General features: G+C 42.6%; 1 protein-coding gene across 2 annotated transcripts in view; it reads right to left on the bottom strand.

The window, feature by feature from the left end:
• Positions 1-9,037, bottom strand: part of NRBF2 (nuclear receptor binding factor 2) — a 29,167-nt gene extending 20,130 nt beyond the window's left edge. The window contains exon 1 of one of the 2 annotated variants that reach the window (XM_070782330.1): positions 8,807-9,037. In XM_070782330.1, the coding sequence (XP_070638431.1) occupies positions 8,807-8,891 (85 nt within the window). In that variant the 5' untranslated portion in view covers positions 8,892-9,037. The remainder of the gene's footprint in view (positions 1-8,806) is intronic. The other variant, XM_070782329.1, reaches the window with a different exon arrangement.
• Positions 9,038-19,249: the final 10,212 nt, after the last annotated feature.

Here is a 19,249-nt window from a genome sequence, read left to right as displayed (position 1 = left end):
ACCTTTGTTGGCAAAGTGATATCTCTACTTTTTAATATGCTGTCTAGATTTGTCATAGCTTTTCTTCCAAGGAGCATGCGTCTTTTAATTTTCATGGCTGCAGTCACTACCTGCAGTGATTTTGGAGCCCAAGAAAATGAAATCTGACACTGTTTCCACTTTTCCCCATCTATTTGCCATGAAGTGATGGGACCAGATGCCATGATCTTTGTTTTTTGAATGTTGAGTTTTAAGCCAGCTTTTTCACTCTCTCTCACTTTCATCAAGAGGCTCTTTAGTTCCTCTTTGTTTTCTGCCATAATGGTGGTGTCATCTGCAAATCTGAGGTTATTGATATTTCTCCCAGCAATCTTGATTCCAGCTTGTGCTTCAACCCAGTGCAGCATTTCGCATGATGTACTCTGCATATAATTCAAATAAGCAGGTGACAATATACAGCCTTGATGTACTCCTTTCCCAATTTGTAACCAGTTGGTTGTTCCATGTCTAGTTCTAACTGTTGCTTCCTGCCTGCATGAAGGTGTCTCAGGAGGCAGGTAAGGTGGTCTGGTATTCCCATCTTTTCCACAGTTCGTTGTGACCCACACAGTCAAAGGCTTTAGCATAATCAATGAAGCAGAAGTAGATGTTTTCTGGAATTCCCTTGCTTTTTCTATGGTCCAACCGATGTTGGCAATTTGATTTCTGGTTCCTCAGCCTTTTCTAAATCTAGCTTGTATATCTGTAAGTTCTCAGTTCACCTACTGTTGAAGCCAAGCTTGAAGGATTAAGGAGACAGAAACTGGAAGGAAAAGCTAGATTTTGAGGAGTGCAGGGTTAGAGGGAAGTGCAATGAAGACACCCTACAAGTATACATCAAAGACTCTCTCAGATGCTTAGCTAACATCCAAGCTGTACGTGAACAGGACCCAACTCCAGGAAGCTGAGCAGAAATTCTTAGCAAAGAATTCAGAAGCCACACAATGTTGGGGAGATAGGTTGCAGTTTGGGTCGAGAGAAAGTATTACCTTTGGTGAACACTTGGGACTCTGAGTTGAGACCTCAAAAGTCCAGCCCTGTGAGTAAGGACCACACTTTAGGCATCATGGGTAAAACTGAAACAGACCCACAGTGGTAAAGCCTAAAATCAAGCCTGGACTGAATCAAGATGATCCACTAGCATTTTAATTGTCAGCCAGAAGAACAAGCTATTAACAACATTCTTTGGAGGAAAATAACAAATTCAGAATCTCCATAACACATCATCCATAATGTGTAATATACAATAAAGTTACCAGCACATCAAGCAGGAAAATGGCACTAACAATAAACAGAAGACAAGAGAAACAGAACCAGAGATTACCCAGGTATTGGAATAGCAAGGAACTCTATGCTTAAGATGCTAAAGAAAACAGCCAAAGAGAACACAACAGACGAAAACTACAGAATGGGATCAAAGTTCTGTAAGAACAGGGACTTTGTCAAATCTTTGATGTCCAGATTACCTGATAAGACAGTGACTGCTCACGTGTTTGATGGGTCAATGAACAGTTAGTCGGATGGAAGGACGAGAGAGGTTATGTTGAGGGTTGGTGACAAAACCAAAGATTCTGAAATGCCAAGCAAGCATTAATGTATTTCATAGAAAATACCAAAATAAAACTTTGCATCAAAATCTAAAATAAACAACTATACATATGTATATACACCTATACTGAGCACAAGAAAACCAGGCAGTGGTGCATTTACTTCATTCACTATTTCATCCATCCAATCTTGAGGACATTTTAACCAGCAGTTTCCTACTCCCTCCTGGGTAAAAATGAAAGCACAATATCACAAAATGTTCTAAAGCCTTTATAAAAAGTAAAACAGCTTTAGATGTAGTAACGTCTTACTACACGCATGTGTGCTCGGTCGTGTCCAATGCTTTTGTGACCCCATGGAGCCCACCTACTTTTGCCACCCCACCTAGCCCACCAGGTTCCTCTGTCCATGGGATTATCCTCACAGGAATACTAGAGTGGGTTGCTATTTCCTGTTTCAGAGGATCTTCCCAACTCAGGGATCGAACTCACATCTCCGATGGCTCCTGCACTGGTAGGCAGGTTCTTTACCACTGAGCCACCCGGAAAGCCCCCTTATTCCATGTGCCCTGTACCAATTCCTCCCACCCCCACCCTGTGAACTGTTCTTCCTATACAATCAATATGATCCCCATGGAACTTGCTGTATTTATAAATTACCTCGTCCCCTAGACATCGAAAGAAACCATTCCAGCGTACTTTCAAACTTAGGACCAGAGGGTACATCAAGAAAGTTTTAATTGGTTATAACTAGCCAGGTGGAAAATGCAGATTTGGAATCTGGAGAGAGAAGTAAAGCAATAAAGTCTGATGAGGCAGAGTAGAAAAACCTGATTATCTTAAGAGTCCCTGGTCCTGTAAGTTCTTAGACTCACCTGCATTGTAGTCTTGCCCTTCCTGCACCTTTCTCCTGCAGGTTTCTCTTTTTTTGGAAGGGGAGAGGGGAGGCATGCCGCATGGCATGCAGGATTTTAGTTCCCCAACCAGGTACTGAATCCGTGCACTATCCAGTGGAAGCTGTCTTAACACCTAGACCTTCAGGTGCCTTAAACCCACCTTTTGATTTCAATAAATTATCCCTTTTGATTTAAGCTAATTTGAAATGGATTTCCATCACCTGTGACCAACAAAAATCCTAACTACAGCTAGATTACCAAGTGACTGCCCTCACCAAGAACTACATGCTAACTGCCTTAAAACTACAGGTTCATACTGTGTTCTTTCCCAAAGGAAAAAAAAAGTATCACTTTCTATTAAACTTCCATTTATTTATTTGTGTCCTTTGGGAAAACTGTATATAAATATGAAAAGAAAAGGAATACCATTACCAAACACAATAAACTGGCAGAGGAAAATCTAATGTACTCTTGAACCTTGCGGTAGTGTCCTCAATGGACAGCAAAGGAGAAAAGTCATTGACTCTCCATTTCCAAATCAATTTACTATGAGTCTACTGTGATGCTTCTGAAGTAGCATCCCCTAACTGTAAGGACTACACCGACTGTGTAACTAATATAATGAACTGTACTTAGGATAACCGCTCAACTGTTAGAGAGGTCCAGGAAGACCTTTTGATTTTAAGTCAATTTCTCCCACAGGCAGTCTGCTGCATCTCTTTGCTTCCTCAAGATTTCAGTTTACCTTGCCCCCCACGCCCACCCCTTTTTTAATAACTGCCATCATCTGCTGTGAAGACAAATTACAGGATGAAAACCAACAGTGGGTCCTGGAATCAATCTGTGGGTCACAACCAGCATTTAAAAGACTCTAATAGTAAATATTAGAGTGCATCATATGTAACACTATACAGACTCAGCTGGTAAAGAATCCGCCTGCAACGCAGGAGACCTCAGTTCGATTCCTGGGTCAGGAAGATCCCCTGGAAAAGGGGATAGGCTACCCATTCCAGTATTCTTGGACTTACCTGGTAGCTCAGACAATAAAAGAATCCGCCTGCAATGCAGAAGACCTGGGTTTAATCCCTGGGCTGGGAAGATCCCCTGAAGGAGGGCATGGCAACACACTCCAGTACTCTTGCCTGGAGAATCCCCACTGACAGAAGAGCCTAGAGGGCTACAGTCCATGGGGTTGCAACGAGTTGGACACAACTGAGACTAGAACAACAGAGTATATAATATACAATACTATATACACATACACAGCATTGTTTGTTTTTTACATTTTTGTCTTACTTGGGGTTAAATTTATGAATATCCCTGCACTTTGCACAATTCTAAGAGACACATCCATAAGGAACCAAGCTCCAAAGTAATATACACCTAGGGATGCGTGTACTGTCATTAAGTAAAAATTTCTTATTGTGGATCACAGTTAAAACAAATGGGCAAACATGGTCTAATAGAAAGATGAGATACTTTACTTAGAATCTTGCTTTCAAATCCAACTATCACCACTTACTCTGCAGTTCCAAGATTTCATCTGTAAAAATGTTAAATATCTCATACAGCTACTGAGAAAACAAAATAATAGTATTTGTAAGTGCCTGCTGCCAACCCCAGGCCTCTGTAATTACTGGCTAAGTCTTAGTGCTCTACTGCCATCCCTCAGAGTGCTTCCACCAAGCTTAGCCTAGCCTGTGCCAAGATGAAATTTTCCTTGATATTTTTCAGGGCCAAATTTTATTTTTATTGTCAATATAATTAACATGGAGTAGTTACAAAGACCCCACACGTACAAGGCCATCCTTTGGACCATCAGATCAGATCAGTTCAGTCGCTCATTCGTGTCCGACTCTTTGCGACCCCATGAATCACAGCACGCCAGGCCTCCCTGTCCATCACCACCTCCCGGAGTTCACTGAGACTCACGTCCATCGAGTCAGTGATGCCATCCAGCCATCTCATCCTCTGTCGTGCCCTTCTCCTCTTGCCCCCAATCCCTCCCAGCATCAGAGTCTTTTCCAATGAGTCAACTCTTCGCATGAGGTGGCCAAAGTACTGGAGTTTCAGCTTCAGTTAAATGATATTTGTCGGTCAGTCGCCTGGTCATGTCTGACTCTGAGACCCCATGGACTGCAGCACGCCAGGCCTCCCTGTCCATCACCAACTCCCAGAGTTTACCCAAACTCATGTCCATCGAGTCAGTGATGCCATCCAGCCATCTCATCCTCTGTTGTCCCCTTCTCCTCCTGCCCCCAATCCCTCCCAGCATCACAGTCTTTTCCAATGAGTCAACTCTTCCCATGAGGTGGCCAAAGTACTGGAGTTTCAGCTTTAGCATCATTCCTTCCAAAGAAATCCCAGGGCTGATCTCCTTCAGAATGGACTGGTTGGATCTCCTTGCAGTCCAGGGGACTCTCAAGAGTCTTCTCCAACATCACAGTTCAAAAGCATCAATTCTTCAGCGCTCAGCCTTCTTCACAGTCCAACTCTCACATCCATACATGACCACAGGAAAAACCATAGCCTTGACTAGGCGAACCTTTGTTGGCAAGGTAATGTCTCTCTTTATTTAGATGAGAAGAGTTGAGTACTCTAAAGAGCAGTTCAGCTTCTCAACAAACATATTCTCAGCACTCTTAAAAGGGCCAAACACAAAGAACACAATTGTGGTCACAGAGTCACATGGACTTTGTCCTTAGAGTTTGCAGAGTAGGTAAGCAAAGCATGAGCAACATAGCCATATGTAAATTAAAGTCTGACATCATTCCCAAATAGACCGAAAACAAAGAACTAGCAATTATCTCACCTAAGTTTTGACATTTGCTACTAGCACTTGCATCACCAAAATTAAGTGTAAGGAAAGAAATGCCTAAATATACACTAAGTAATTTTATAAGTTACAATTTTCCATATTGAAAATTGATGAAAAAAAAAAACTTATTCAGAGCCCAAAGACTAGTTATTCCCCCCTACCAAGGTAAATACAATTCATCCTATTTTCCTTCTGACCAACTTCAAACACCAGAACATTAGAACACAGTATTCGTACTATATATTAAAATGACGATTTCAAGCTGGTCTCTTCCATATCTTAAAAATCACTGTGAGGAAATAAGTACAAATTCAGACTGCAAATCTAACATAAAGGAAGAAATACTAAAGCAGAGGAGGGCTTCCCAGGTGGCGCCAGTGGTAAAGAACCCGCTTGCCAATGTAGGAGACATAAAGACCTGGGATTGATCCCTGGGTTGGGAAAGTCCCATAGAGAAGGGCATGGCAACCTACTCCAGTATTCTTCCTGCCTAGAGAATCCCAGGGACAGCGGAGCTCGGTGGTCCATAGCGTCAGACACGACTAAAGCGACTTAGCACCATGCACTAGAGCAAAGCCACTAGATACTGACAAAGAATCCGTAATTCAATATAGATAAGGGCCATATTGAAATGAATGTTTTAAGTATATTAAGACAGAAAAATTACTAGAAAGAAGTCATGATATCAACATAAGGTAGCTCCATAATGTACTTGAGTCACTAATCTACTTAATTTGTCTAGGCTTATTTATCTGTAAAGCTGGGAAGCAATTCTTACTTAATTTCAAGGATGCTCTGAGGACATATGATTATAAATCTAGGTACTGTAATAAGTCCTTATGCAATCAACTTGGAACACACTATGATGTCATTAGAAAAAGCTTGTATAGACTAATGGGATGCTCAAAGGCACTCAAAATTATAGCATTGACAAGTATTTCTCATGTTGAGTCTGCTGGATACTAGAATGAATATTGGCTGGCATAAAAGAATGTGATTGTCTTAAAAAAAAAAAATTCAGACTTCTAATGAAAATACTAATTTGAAAAGATACATGCAACCCAATGCTCAGAGCAGCATTATTTACAATTGCCAAGAAACAGAAGCCACCAACATACCCATCAACAAATGAATAGAAAAGGGTGCGATGTATGTGTATATGTATATATAGATATGTATAACAACACATACACACCACACACACACAGACACAAATAATGGAATACTACTCAGCCATAAAAAAGAATGAGATGTTGCCATTTGCAACAACATGGACGGACTTGGAGGTATAAGTGAAATGAGTCAGGTAGAGAAAGACAAACACTGTATGACATCACTTACATGTGAAATCTAAAGGAAAAAAATGAATGTATGAATATATTCAATAACAAAAACACAGACTTGGATACAGAAGACAAACTAGTGGTTACCTGTAGGGAGAAGGAAGGAGGATAGGGCAAGACAGGATAGGGAACTAAGGGGTACAAACTACACATAAAACATATAAGCTACAAGGATATAGTACAACAGAAAATGAAAAAAATCTGTCTTTTAAAACTGAGTGACAACAAATTCAGAGGCCAGACACTAATACTTAGCACAGTTAAAATGATTCAAGTAAATGTTAATTTGTTCTATTGTTCTCTTCCATTAAACAGCTAGACCTAAAACTCAAATCTTTCAAATCTCAAATGGCTTAAGAATTCAAGATGCCAAATTTCTGATACTTGTCCACATAAATTGTATGGTTGGATTATGGATTTATGCTAGACTCCTAAGACTACTCAAAATTGTCTTCTATAAAAAGGTAATACCACTGGCAAGTCAACTAATTTTTCCTAAACTGGTGATTCTGCTGCTCCATCTAAACTGTCATCCAGTTTCAGTCTTTTCATAAGCTACCACACACTAGTGGGGCATTTGGCTGGGGTTATGCTGAAGCAAGCAGCCAAATAAAGTGAAGTTAACTGGAACTGAACCAATGGTCATTCTGCAAGGACACTTGAACTTTGAAGCACTTTGTGAACTGCTGGTTATTTCTAATAATAATTAGAAATAATTATTCTGTGAAACTTCCTGTGAAGTTTCAGTACTGCGCCATCCATTATATTTCACTGCCAAGTATATGTCACCTTAAAACTAAGAAGAGTGCAAGACATTTCCCTGGTTTAAAAAAAAAAAAAAAATCACAAATCTAGTCTGGTTCTTTTAAAGTGTAAACAACTCTTGCCAATGGGGGCAGGGCTCAACAATCAAACTGGAAAGCACTTCTCATAGCAGCTAACCTAGCACCAGCCATCTGGGAACCATAGCTTTAGGTCCTAGAATCTTAAACTTTTTAAGCTCAAATCCAAGTGAGATTTTTAAATTAAGAGTTTTGGTCTGAGTATTGTAATAACTAACTCTTACACTTCATTACATACCAGGTACTGTTCTAGGCTCCTCACTTCTATTTACTCTCTTAATCCTCATAACAAACCACAAAGAGTGAGATCAACTAATTTGCCCAAGGTCATACAGTTATTAAGCAACAGAGTCAGAATTCAAATCCAAGCAGTTTAGGTCCAGAATCTATACTCTTAATCCACCAGGCTGTACTGCTTCTCTACAGAATGGTTTGATTCCAGCCCAGAGCTCTCCCACCACACGTGTTCTCAGGGTTCCAACGTGAGAAACTAATAATTTTCCATACGTTCTTTTTTCCAAACCCACTATCATAGCTGAATTGAAAAAAGTTACCTTGTCTGTTTACAACTTTAAGTAATCTAACTTTTGTATCCAAAATAGACACCCTCTCTGGAAAACCAAAGGATACAGTGGCCAGGCGGAAAAAAACTCGTGTTTCTTGTTTTAAAATCGCTACACCTGAGGTGCATAAAAACATAATAATGAGCTATTAATGCTTTTTCTGAGAAAGGTAAACATCTACCATACTTTCATGATACCTAGTGATGAAACTAAGCTAAAAACAGGCACAGCCCTGTCTTTTCTCTCCAGCTGTCTCTAATTTAGTTGAGAAAGGAAAGTCTCAGTTTATGCATGTGAACACAGGTGAGAAATGGGTGAAGGGAAACGGGGGTGAGAGGTTATGATTTCTCCACAGTGGGGACGCTCAGACTTCAGACCCTGTGTTGGAAGTTAGAACCAGTATTATACACCATTTCTGCCCCAGCCGGCTTCAGTGTCTCTCCAGGCTGCAAAGAGGTGGTTACGTGGCGCTTGGAGGCATTTCCTCCGGTCTGGAGAGGTGGCAGCCCTCGTTGGTGGGAGCCCCTCATCCAGGGCCCTGGGGTAGGGGGCGCCTGAAGGCGGCGGGAACAGGAGGCAGGAGCTTCCCGGGGATCCCCGAGGGGCCCTCTGCGGTTGCTTGGCTGGAGCCGCTGTAGGGCCGAGCCTGTCTGCGCCCCCCAGATTTTAGGATCACCCGCGCCACACCAGCTTCCCGGCCTCCAGTCAGCTGCACGCCGAGACGGGGTCCTGAGGCAAAGGTGCCCGAGAGCCGACGCAACCCTCTGTGGGGCACTCACCAGGTTGAGGGGTCCTTCCATTACTTCCATAGACCCCGGGGTAAGCGGCGGCCTGAGGAAGGGGAGCGACGGAGCCCGGGCACATGGAGAGGAACAGCTGGAGAGCGCGAACGCAGCGGCGGCGACTGTGGCCCCACTCCGCGCCCCCAGAGCCAGCAGCGGGCGCAGAAGGAGCAACAACCCCACCACTTCCTCCTCCGGCGCCGCGTCGCGGGCCCGCCTCCTACGCCACGGCCACGCACGCGTCAAGACGTCACACGCAGCTGGTTCAAGGTGGGAGTGAGGACAGGGAGTGGGTGGGGCTCAAGGAAGGCGGGGCACGGACAGACTTTCTCGCGGTCCGTCTTTACTCTCGCGAGAAGCATAGCTTCTGCTGCTTGAAGCCTCAAACGTCACCTGCAGAGGTACAGCCGTGTAGGATTTTAAGTGGCCCACTTCTGCTATCGGTCTCTCCTACGTCCTTCCAGCGTAACTTCTCACAAATTTATTCAGTATTGCCAGATCCTCCCTTGCTCTCAGGCTCCGGGCTTTGTTGTTGCACCTGATTTTTTTCCCTCCACAGAAATGAGATTTGAGCAATGGTGGCTCAGCGGTAAAGTATTTGCCTGCACTGCAGGAGCCACCAGACCAGGGACAGAACACGGGTTTGATCCCTGGGTCGTGAAGATCTCCTGGAGAAAGGCATGCAACCCACTCCAGTATTCTTGCCTGGAAAGTCCCATGGACAGAGGAGCCCTGTGGGCTACAGTCCATGGGGTCGCAAGAGTCGGACACGACTTAGCCACTTAGCACGCACTGGCTTAGACTCTGTTGGAGGAAGACAAACGATTCAGGGTTGTGCCCTCAAGTTGCTAACAAATCAATAAGAAAATAATATGGGTCTCGAGTAACCATATACCATATATCCCATAACCATATACCATTCATTCAACAATTATGTGTCAGACCACTACAGTGAGTTCTTTCTGTTCAGAAATTCACTGGTAAAATAATGTGATTTATGCTGTAAAGGAAACCGTTGTGATAGAGGCACCATGAATTCTGCCACTTAAATCCTTTCAAAAGCCTTCTGAGCTTGGGGATTAACCTGGTGGTCCAGTAGTTAGGACTCCAGGCTTTCCCTGTGGAGGGCACAGGTTCTGTCCCTGGTCTTTTAGCTAAGATCTTACAACCTCATGGCAAAAAAAAAAAAAAAAAAGCCCTTGTGAGCTTGGGAGAGGACATCAGCTTGGCCTATAGGTTGATCGCAGCCTTATGATATCTTGAGCAGAGGACCCATCAAAGCTGTTTCTGAATTCCTGATCCATGGAATTTATGAGGTAATAAATATGTGTTGCTTTAAGCCACCAAGTTTGTGGTAATTTATTATAAGGCCAGGAAAACTATTAAGACCCCTGAATGCTTGCTAAGTCACTTCAGTCATGTCCAACTCTTTGCAACCCTGTGGATCATAGCCTGCCAGGCTCCTCTATACATGGGATTCTCTAGGCAAGAACACTGGAGTGGGTTGCCAGTGCCCTCCTCCAGGAGATCTTCCAGACCCACAGATTGAACCTGCATCTCTTGTGTCGCCTGCAGTGGCAGGTGTTTTTTATTTTTTTTTTTACCACTAGCACCACCTGGGAAGCCCATTAAGACCCCTGCTGCTGCTGCTGCTAAGTCCCTTTAGTCGTGTCCGACTCTGTGTGACCCCATAGACGGCAGCCCGCTACACGGTGGTAAAATCCACAGGCAGAGCTTTCTTGTTTTTATTTTTGTTTTTCTGGCCATGCCATCCGGCCTGTAGGGGCAGGGGGTGGTCCCTGGAGAAAGTGAACCAGGCTTTATTTTCTTGACCCGAGAGAAACCATTTTTGGCTGGAACCAGGAGCCTGCCCCAGGACTGCTCTATTGTTTCTTGACTTCTCCTTTTTTCCTACATTCCCTCCCTTTCCTGTTCATCGGCCTGTTAGAATGTGCCCTTTGGAACCCAGGGAAGGTTGAGGAGGCTGAAAGAAGCTTATTTCCTGCAAACAAGAAACACGGAAAGGATTTGTACCCAGCAGGTACAAACAGGGTCCTGCTCTGTTTATACAAGAGTAGTGAGAAAGTGTAAAAATATATCTTTTCCTACACATAAGATAAAAATTTAAGTAAAACAATGGCTAAACTTCAGAGAAAGCCAGTTTGCTGGCACAGTTACCACATAAGTGGATAACACTCCTGTACTAATTAGGTATAAGGACTCATCTTCTTCCTTTGTCATTCCTTGATATGAAAGGAACTGCCAAATCATTCCCCCATTTCCAACTGTGTCATAAGCAAAGGGGGAAGACTGCCTTTAAGTGGAAACAACCTGTAATTTTAAAACTGACCATGCTATGCAATGGGAGAAGGAAATGGCAACCCACTCCAGTATTCTTGCCTGGAGAATTTCATGGACAGAGGAGCCTGGCGGGCTACAGTCCATGGGGTCACAAAGAGTTGGACAAGATGAAGTGACTAACGCTACACTATGGTATGGAACAGAGGGTAGGTTGATTCATCTGCTTCTTGAAGGTTTAAATTTTTCTTAAAACTTTATCCCCATTTCCCAATAGCAATGGTTTAACCTTGTTAAACACTGGTTTAACACTGCAGGTTTCCAAGCATTTATATGTATAGGTGGGCACTCATTCAGTTCCAACTGATTCAAATTAGCGGCTTACCCAATGTCATAAAATTAGTAAATAGCCAAGTTCGTTTTTGAATCTAGGTCTGTCTGGCCATAAGCCCAGTACTCTTTCCACTACGAGCAGCTAAATATCTTCTGGAGTGACATCCTGAGTTGGTAATGGCAGAAATAGACTCTTAGGGTAACCCACTGTAATTACATAGGTTATTTTAGGTTTTCCTAAGTTCACAGTCCTGAGTACCAAGAGATTCGAGCTAAAAAGAGAGTTGCTATTGTTAGTGGCTCTATTCTCTGGGGCAGTTGCCAGGAACTATTCACCAACCAGACTGGGCAGGAATAGCCCATGTGAGGGAGAGGCAGGGTGGCCACGAGATTGCAGTTTCTAACCCCCTGGACTCTGAGCCAAGCTGTCCAGTTGCTTCAGCCTGAGCCAAGATGAAGAGAGCCAAGTTAGGCAGGAGTCAGGCATTCTATTCAACAAAGTTTGACAGAGGGAAGGCCAAAGAAAGTAGAATTTCAGTGCAGGTTTCTTACCAGTAAGCTGATACTAGGGAAAAGTCTGTCGAATAAAGGCAGAAAAGCAATGATTTAACCAGTTCTGCATTAGACGTTTCTCAAATAAGGGAGCAGAAGAGAATTCTCCAGAATGCCCAATGTCCTTGAACCATGCATCTGCTGGTACACCAGTAGGACTGCCTTAATTCTATCTGTAAAAAATAATTCACCTGTTGATCTGTGCTGGGTCAGACACAAAAGAAACAGTTTTCATATATATTTTATTCTCAGATTTGTCAGAACACCAAGGCCTCTATAATCAAAGCTCTTGAGACATTATATTCACCATCTCCAATTACAGAGACCTCAAATTTCCAGCTCTACCCCCTTGCTTTGATGCTCAGATGCAAAATCCTGGTCTATCTGGATTTTGTTTCAAACAGAATAGCCACATACTGAGAAAGAGTCAAAAGAATCGTGAGCTATTAGAAGATGGAGTTTGATTACTTTTTAAATAAATGTTGATAAGACTTAGAAACTGAGTGGTAGGAAAGAAATGAATGAAGTCATAGGCAGAAGTTCAAAGATTGTTTTTCCTTAAGTTTTCTAGGAGAAATTTGCCTCTAGCTTCCTTTAAAAACATTTTCTAGGACTTCCCTGGTTCAGTGGTTAGGAATCTGTTTGCCAATGCAAGGAACACAGGTTTGATCCTTGGTTCAGGAAGATTCCACATGTCCCAGGGCAGCTAAGCCCATGCACCACAGCTACTGAACCTGTACTCTAGAGCCCCTGCTCTGCAACAAGAAAAGCCACCGCACTGAGAAGCCTGCACACCTCAACTGGAGAGTGACCCCCACTCACTACAGTTAGAGAAAGCCCGTGTTCCATGCTCCCTACTGCCATTCCACCTAAGCAACACGAGCACAGGAGACCTCTTGACTGACCATCCAGGCTGAAGACCTGTGAGGGCTTCAGGGAAGAAAGGGTTCATAGCAAAGCAGCACAGAAAAATACTAGTCAACATTCTACCACTAACTGAATTTTTTACCTCTTTGGCTATATTACTTCTGCAATGGTCTTTTTCACAAGTCTTTATACTCTTTCTACCCTTCAGGAAACTGAAAAACCCTTGGGCAAAATCTGTCTTGAAACTGTGTACGCCTGAATTTCCAAAACAAACAAAAGAAAGAAGGGTGGGAAGAAGCTGGGGAGGGGAGAAGGAGGAGAGAGGGAGGGAGAAAATGAGGGGGGAGGGTGAGAGTGAGAAGGAAAGGAGGAAAAAGAGAAAAAGGAAGTGAGGGAGGGAGGAAGAAAGGGAGAAAAGAGAGAGAAAGAAAGGAGAGAAAATCTGAAGACACTTTCTACACTTTATCCTGACCTGTTTACATCATATGCTGTCGACATTCAGTCCAGAAGCAACTGTGGGAAAAATGATGCAACCTCAGATGTTTAGGACGTCAGGACTGCAGCCAGAGAATTTTCACAGCATACATGGAGGCTAGCCAGACTTCAGCTTTGGCCAGACACTTAGAGATTATTCCACGCTGAATTCTCTCTTGCCAGTACTAGAATCCACAGGACTCTGATTGACTTCCACAGTTTGACTGCCACGTTCATCACACTCTTCCAGTTTACATTTTGAGGGAAAGGGGAAAAGTAATTAGAGAAATAGACCAATTAGATAATTTGAGGCCACAATATTGAAATAAAGAATTTTCTTGAGTTCACTGCACCATCTGGGAAGCCCAATTACTTTAGTATTCTTCTCTAAAAAAATTAGAACATTTTTCTCTGCTATAATACCTTAACTGTACATTACACAATTAACATTCATTCCTTAACATCCACCTATACAGTAGTCAAACTTTCCCAATTATTTTCAAAAAGTAAAATTGTAGCAAGTCAAGACCCAATTAAAGTGCACAACTTACATGTAACTGCTATGTCTATTAGTTTTTTAATTGCTTATCTTGATTACAATAACTCCTGATTCTCCATTTTATTTCATGACATTTACCTCTGGGAGAAACTTGGTCAGTTGTCCACACTTCTAGTTGATATTTGATCATTGATTATTCTGTATTTTAAAATCATTGATAAGATAAAATATTATGTATACTCTGGTCAATATTTATTTACAACAAGGCTTAGAGTAAGTAAAATAAGGAATATCAAATTTTGAGTTAAAACCATGAATCCTGTGCCATTCCCTGGTAGCTCAGATGATAAAGAATCTGCCTGCAATGCAGGAGACTTCAGTTCAGTTCCTGGGTCAGAAAGATTCCCTGGAGAAGGGAAAGCTACCCACTCCAGTATTCTTGGGCTTCCCTGGTAGCTCAGACGGTAAATGGCAAAGAATCTGCCCACAATGCGGGAGATCTGGGTTCAATCCCTGGGTTGGGAAGATCCCCTGGAGGAGGGCATGGCAGCCCACTCCAGTATTCTTGCCTGGTGAACCCTCATGGACAGAGGAGCCTGGTGGGCTATGGTCCACAGCGTCGAAAAGATTCAGACATGACTAAGCACAGCACTTTTTGTTGCAAATAGCAGAAATCAGTCTTGACTAGATTAAATGGGCAATTTAATTGACATTTGTAGAAGTCTGTAAAAGAAGTCTAGAGGAGGGCAGTCCAGGTCTGGCATGGCAGATTCACAGCAGGGACCCACAGTCTCTCTCCACTGCAGTGCAGTTCTGTGGTTTTCATCTCAAGGTTGCAATCAAGTTACACTCCCATCTTGCCATCCAATCCCATCATTTCACGGCAAATAAAAGAAGAAAAAGTGGAAAGAGTGACAGCTTTTATTTTCTTGAGCTCCAAAAACACTGCAGATGGCGACTACAGCCATAAAATTCAAAGACAATTGCTCCTTGGAAGGAAAACTATGACAAATCTACACAGCATATTAAAAAGCAGAGACATCACTTTGCCAACAAAGGACCATCTAGTCTAAGCTATGGTTTTTCAAACCAGCAGCTGTGACTACTGGATTTTCCAGTAGTCATACACAAGTGTGAGAGCTTGATCAGAAAGAAGGCTGTTGTTCAGTTGCTAAGTTGTGTCCAACTCTTTGTGACCCCATGGACTAGACCATTACAGGCTTCCCCTGTCATTCACTATCTCCTGGAGTTTGTTCAAACTCATGTCCATTGAGTTGGTGATGCAATCCAACCATCTTACCCTCTGTCAGCCTCTTCTCCTCTTGCCCTCAATCTTTTCCCAGCATCAGTGTCTTTTCCAATAAGTTGGCTCTTAGCATCATGTGACTGAAGTATTGGAGCTTCAGTGTCAGCATCAGACCTTCCAATGAATGTTCAGGTTTTATTTCCTTTAGGATTGACTGGTTTATCTCTTTGCAGTCCAAGGCACTCTCAAGAGTCTTTTCCAGCACCGCAATTCAAAAGCATCAATTCTTCTGTGCTCAGCTTTCTTTTAAGTCCAGCTTTCACATCCGTACATGACGACAGGAAAAACCATAACTTTGACTGTAAGGATCTTTGTCAGCAAAGTGATGTCTCTGCTTTTGAATATGCTGTCAAGATTTGTCATAGCTTTTCTTCCAAGGAGCAAGTGTCTTTTAATTTCGTGGCTGCAGTCACAGTCTGCAGTCACAGTCTGCAGTGATTTTGGAACACAAGAAAATAAAATCTATCACTGTCTCCACTTTTTCCCCATAAATTTGCCATGAAGTGATGGGAGCAGATGTCATGATCTTCGTTTTTTGAATGTTGAGTTTTAGGCCAGCTTTTTTACTCTCCTCTTTCACCCTCATCAAGAGGCCCTTTAGTTCCTCCTCATTTTCTGCCTTTAGAGTGGTATCATCTGCATATTTGATCAGGGAGATCAAACCAGTCAATCTTAAGGAAAATTAACCTTGAACACATGTTGGAAGGACTGATGCTGAAGCCAAAACTCCAGTATTTTGGTCATCTGATGTGAACAGCTGACTGACTGGAAAAGTCCCTGAGGCCTGGAAAGACTGAGGGCAGAAGGAGAAGAGGGTGTCAGAGGATAAGATGGCTGGATGGCATTACTGATGCAATGAACATAAACTTGGGCAAATTTTGGGATATGGTGAAGGACAGAGAGATTTGGTGTGCTACAGTCTGTGCATTTGCAAACGGTCGGACATGACAGGGCCACTGAACAAAAACAACAACATCTGCATATTTGAGGTTGTTGATATTTCTCTCAGCATTCTTGATTCCAGCTTGTGTTTCATCCGGCCCAGCATTTCACATGATGTACTCTGCATATAAGTTAAATAAGCAAGGTGACAATATACAGCCTTGATGTACTCCTTTCCTGATTTGGAACCAGTCTGTTGTTTCATGTCCAGTTCTAACTGTTGCTTCTTGACCTGCATACAGGTTTCTCAGGACCAGGTAAGGTGGTCTGGTATTCCCATCTCTTGAAGAATTTTCCACAGTTTGTTGTGATCCACACAAAGGTTTTAGTGTAGTCAATGAAGCAGATGTTTTTCTGGAATTCACTTGCTTTTTCTATAACCCAACAGATATTGGCAATCTGATCTCTGGTTCCTCTGCCTCTTTGAAATCCAGCTTGTACATCTGAAAGATCTTGGTTCATGTACTGTTGAAGCTTGAAGGATTTTGAAGATTACCTTGCTACATGTGATATGAGTGCCACTGTACAGTAGTTTGAACATTCTTTGGAGCAGTCTTTCTTTGAGATTAGAAAGAAAACTGATCTTTTCCAGTCTGTGGCTATTGCCGAATTTCCCAAATTTGCTGGCATATTGAGTGCAGCACTTTAACAGCATCTTCTTTTAGGATTTGAAATAGCTCAGCTGGAATTTCATCATCTCCACTCATTTATTTGTAGTGGTGCTTCCCTAGGCCCACTTGACTTCATACTCCAGGATATCTGGCTCTAGATGAGTGACCATCTAGGTTATCCTATGACCATTATGGTGTCTGGGTCATTACGACCTTTTTTGCATAGTTCTGTGTATTCTTGCCACCCCTTCTTAATATTTTCTGTTTCTGTTAGGTCCTTGCCATTTCTGTTCTTTACTGTGCCCATCTTTGCATGAAAATTTCCCTTGATATCTCCAATTTTCTTGAACAGATCTCTACCTAGTGTTGCCCATTCTACTGTTTTCCTATTTCTTTGCATTGTTCACTTAAGAAGGCTTTCCTGTCTCTCCTTGCAATTCTCTGGAACTCTGCTTTCAATTGAGTATATTTCCCCCTTATTCCTTTGCCTTTCACTTTTCTTCAGCTGTTTGTAAGGGTTTCTCAGACAACCATTTTGCCTTTGTGCATTTTTTTCCCTTTAGGATGGTTTTGATCACCGCCTCCTATACAACATTAAGAACCTCCGTCCATAGTTCTTCAGGCACTTTGTCTATCAGATCTAAAGCCTTGAATATTCATCACTTCCACTGTATAATTGTAAGGGATTTTATTTAGGTCATATTTGAATGGCAGAGACATTACTTTGCCAACAAAGGTCCATCTAGTCAAGGCTATGGTTTTTCATGTGGTCATGTATGGATGTGAGAGTTGGACTGTGAAGAAGGCTGAGCGCCGAAGAATTGATGCTTTTGAACTGTGGTGTTGGAGAAGACTCTTGAGAGTCCCTTGGACTGCAAGGAGATCAGCCCTGGGATTTCTTTGGAAGGAATGGTGCTAAAGCTGAAACTCCAGTACTTTGGCCACCTCATGCGAAGAGTTGACTCATTGGAAAAGACTCTGATGCTGGGAGGGATTGGGGGCAAGAGGAGAAGGGGACGACAGAGGATGAGATGGCTGGATGGCATCACTGACTCGACGGACGTGAGTCTGAGTGAACTCCAGGAGTTGGTGATGGACAGGGAGGCCTGGCGTGCTACAATTCATGGGGTCACAAAGAGTCGCAAAGAATCAGACACGACTGAGGGACTGAACTGAACTGAACTGAATGGCCTAGTGGTTTTCCCTACTTTCTTCAATTTAAGTCTGAATTTTGCAATAAGGAGTTCATGATCTGAGCCACAGTCAGCTCTAGGTCTTGTTTTTGCTGGCAGTATAAAGCTGCTTCTTTGACTGCAAAGAATATACTCAATCTGATTTTGGTATTGATTTTTGTATTGATGATATTGATCTGGTGATGTCCATGAGTAGTCATCTCTTATGTTGTTGAAAGAGGGTGTTTGCTCTGGCCAGTATGTTCTCTTGGCAAAACTCTGTTAGCCTTTGCCCTGTTTTTTTGTACTCTAAGCCCAAACATGCCTGTTACTCCATGTATCTCCTGACTTCCTACTTTTGCATTCCAGTCCCCTATGATGAAAAGGACATCTGTTTTCTGGTGTTAATTCTAGAAGATGTTGTAGGTCTTCACAGAACCAGTCAACTTAAGCTTCTTCAGCATTAGTTGTTGGGGCATAGACTTGAATTACTGTGATGTTGAATGGTTTGCCTTGGAAACAAACTGAGATTCTTCTGTCGTTTTTGAGATTGCACTGAAGTACTGCATTTTGAATTCTTTTGTTGACTAAGCTTACCTACTGTCCTCATCCATCAGAGGGCAGACAGGAGAAGCAAGAACTACAATCCCACAATCACTAGAATGAAATCCACAATCACAGAAAGCTAACCAAAATGATCCCATGGATCACAGCCTTGGGTAACTCAATGAAACTCTGAGCCATGCAGTGCAGGGAACCCAAGATGGATAGGTCATGGTGGAGAGTTGTAACTAAATGTGGTCCACTGGTGAAAGGAATGGCAATCCACTTCTGTATCCTTGCCTGGAGAACCCTATGAACAGTATGCGAAGGCAAAAAGATGACACTGGAAGATGAGCCCCCCAGGTTGGTAGATATCCATATGCTACTGGAGAAGAGTGGAGAAACATAGTTCCAGAAAGAATGAGGAGGCTGGGCCAAAGTGGAAACGATGCTTGGTTGTGGATGTGTCTGGTGGAGAAAGTAAAGTCTGATGCCATAAAGAACAATATTGCATAGAAAGCTGGACTGGTAGGTCCACAGTTCAAGGTAAATTGGACATTGTCAGGAAGGAAATGGCAGGGGTGAACATCGACATCTTAGGAATCAGTGAACTAAAATGGACAGGAATGGGTAAATTTAATTCAGATGACCATTATATCTACTACTGTTGGCAAGAATCCCCTGAAAGAAGTGAAGTAGCCCTCCTCCTCAACAAAGAAGCCTGAGAGCCAAAGAATTGATACTTTCAAATTGTAGTGTTGGGAAGACTCTTGAGAGTCCCTGGGAGTGCAAAGAAATCAAACCAGTCAATCCTAAAGGAAGTCAAACCTGAATATTCACTAT

The sequence above is a fragment of the Bos indicus genome, chromosome 28 (assembly GCF_029378745.1).
Source record: "Bos indicus isolate NIAB-ARS_2022 breed Sahiwal x Tharparkar chromosome 28, NIAB-ARS_B.indTharparkar_mat_pri_1.0, whole genome shotgun sequence".
Lineage (NCBI taxonomy): Eukaryota > Metazoa > Chordata > Mammalia > Artiodactyla > Bovidae > Bos > Bos indicus.
Note: the sequence above shows the minus strand (reverse complement) of the source record. Positions and strands in the feature narration are given on the sequence as shown.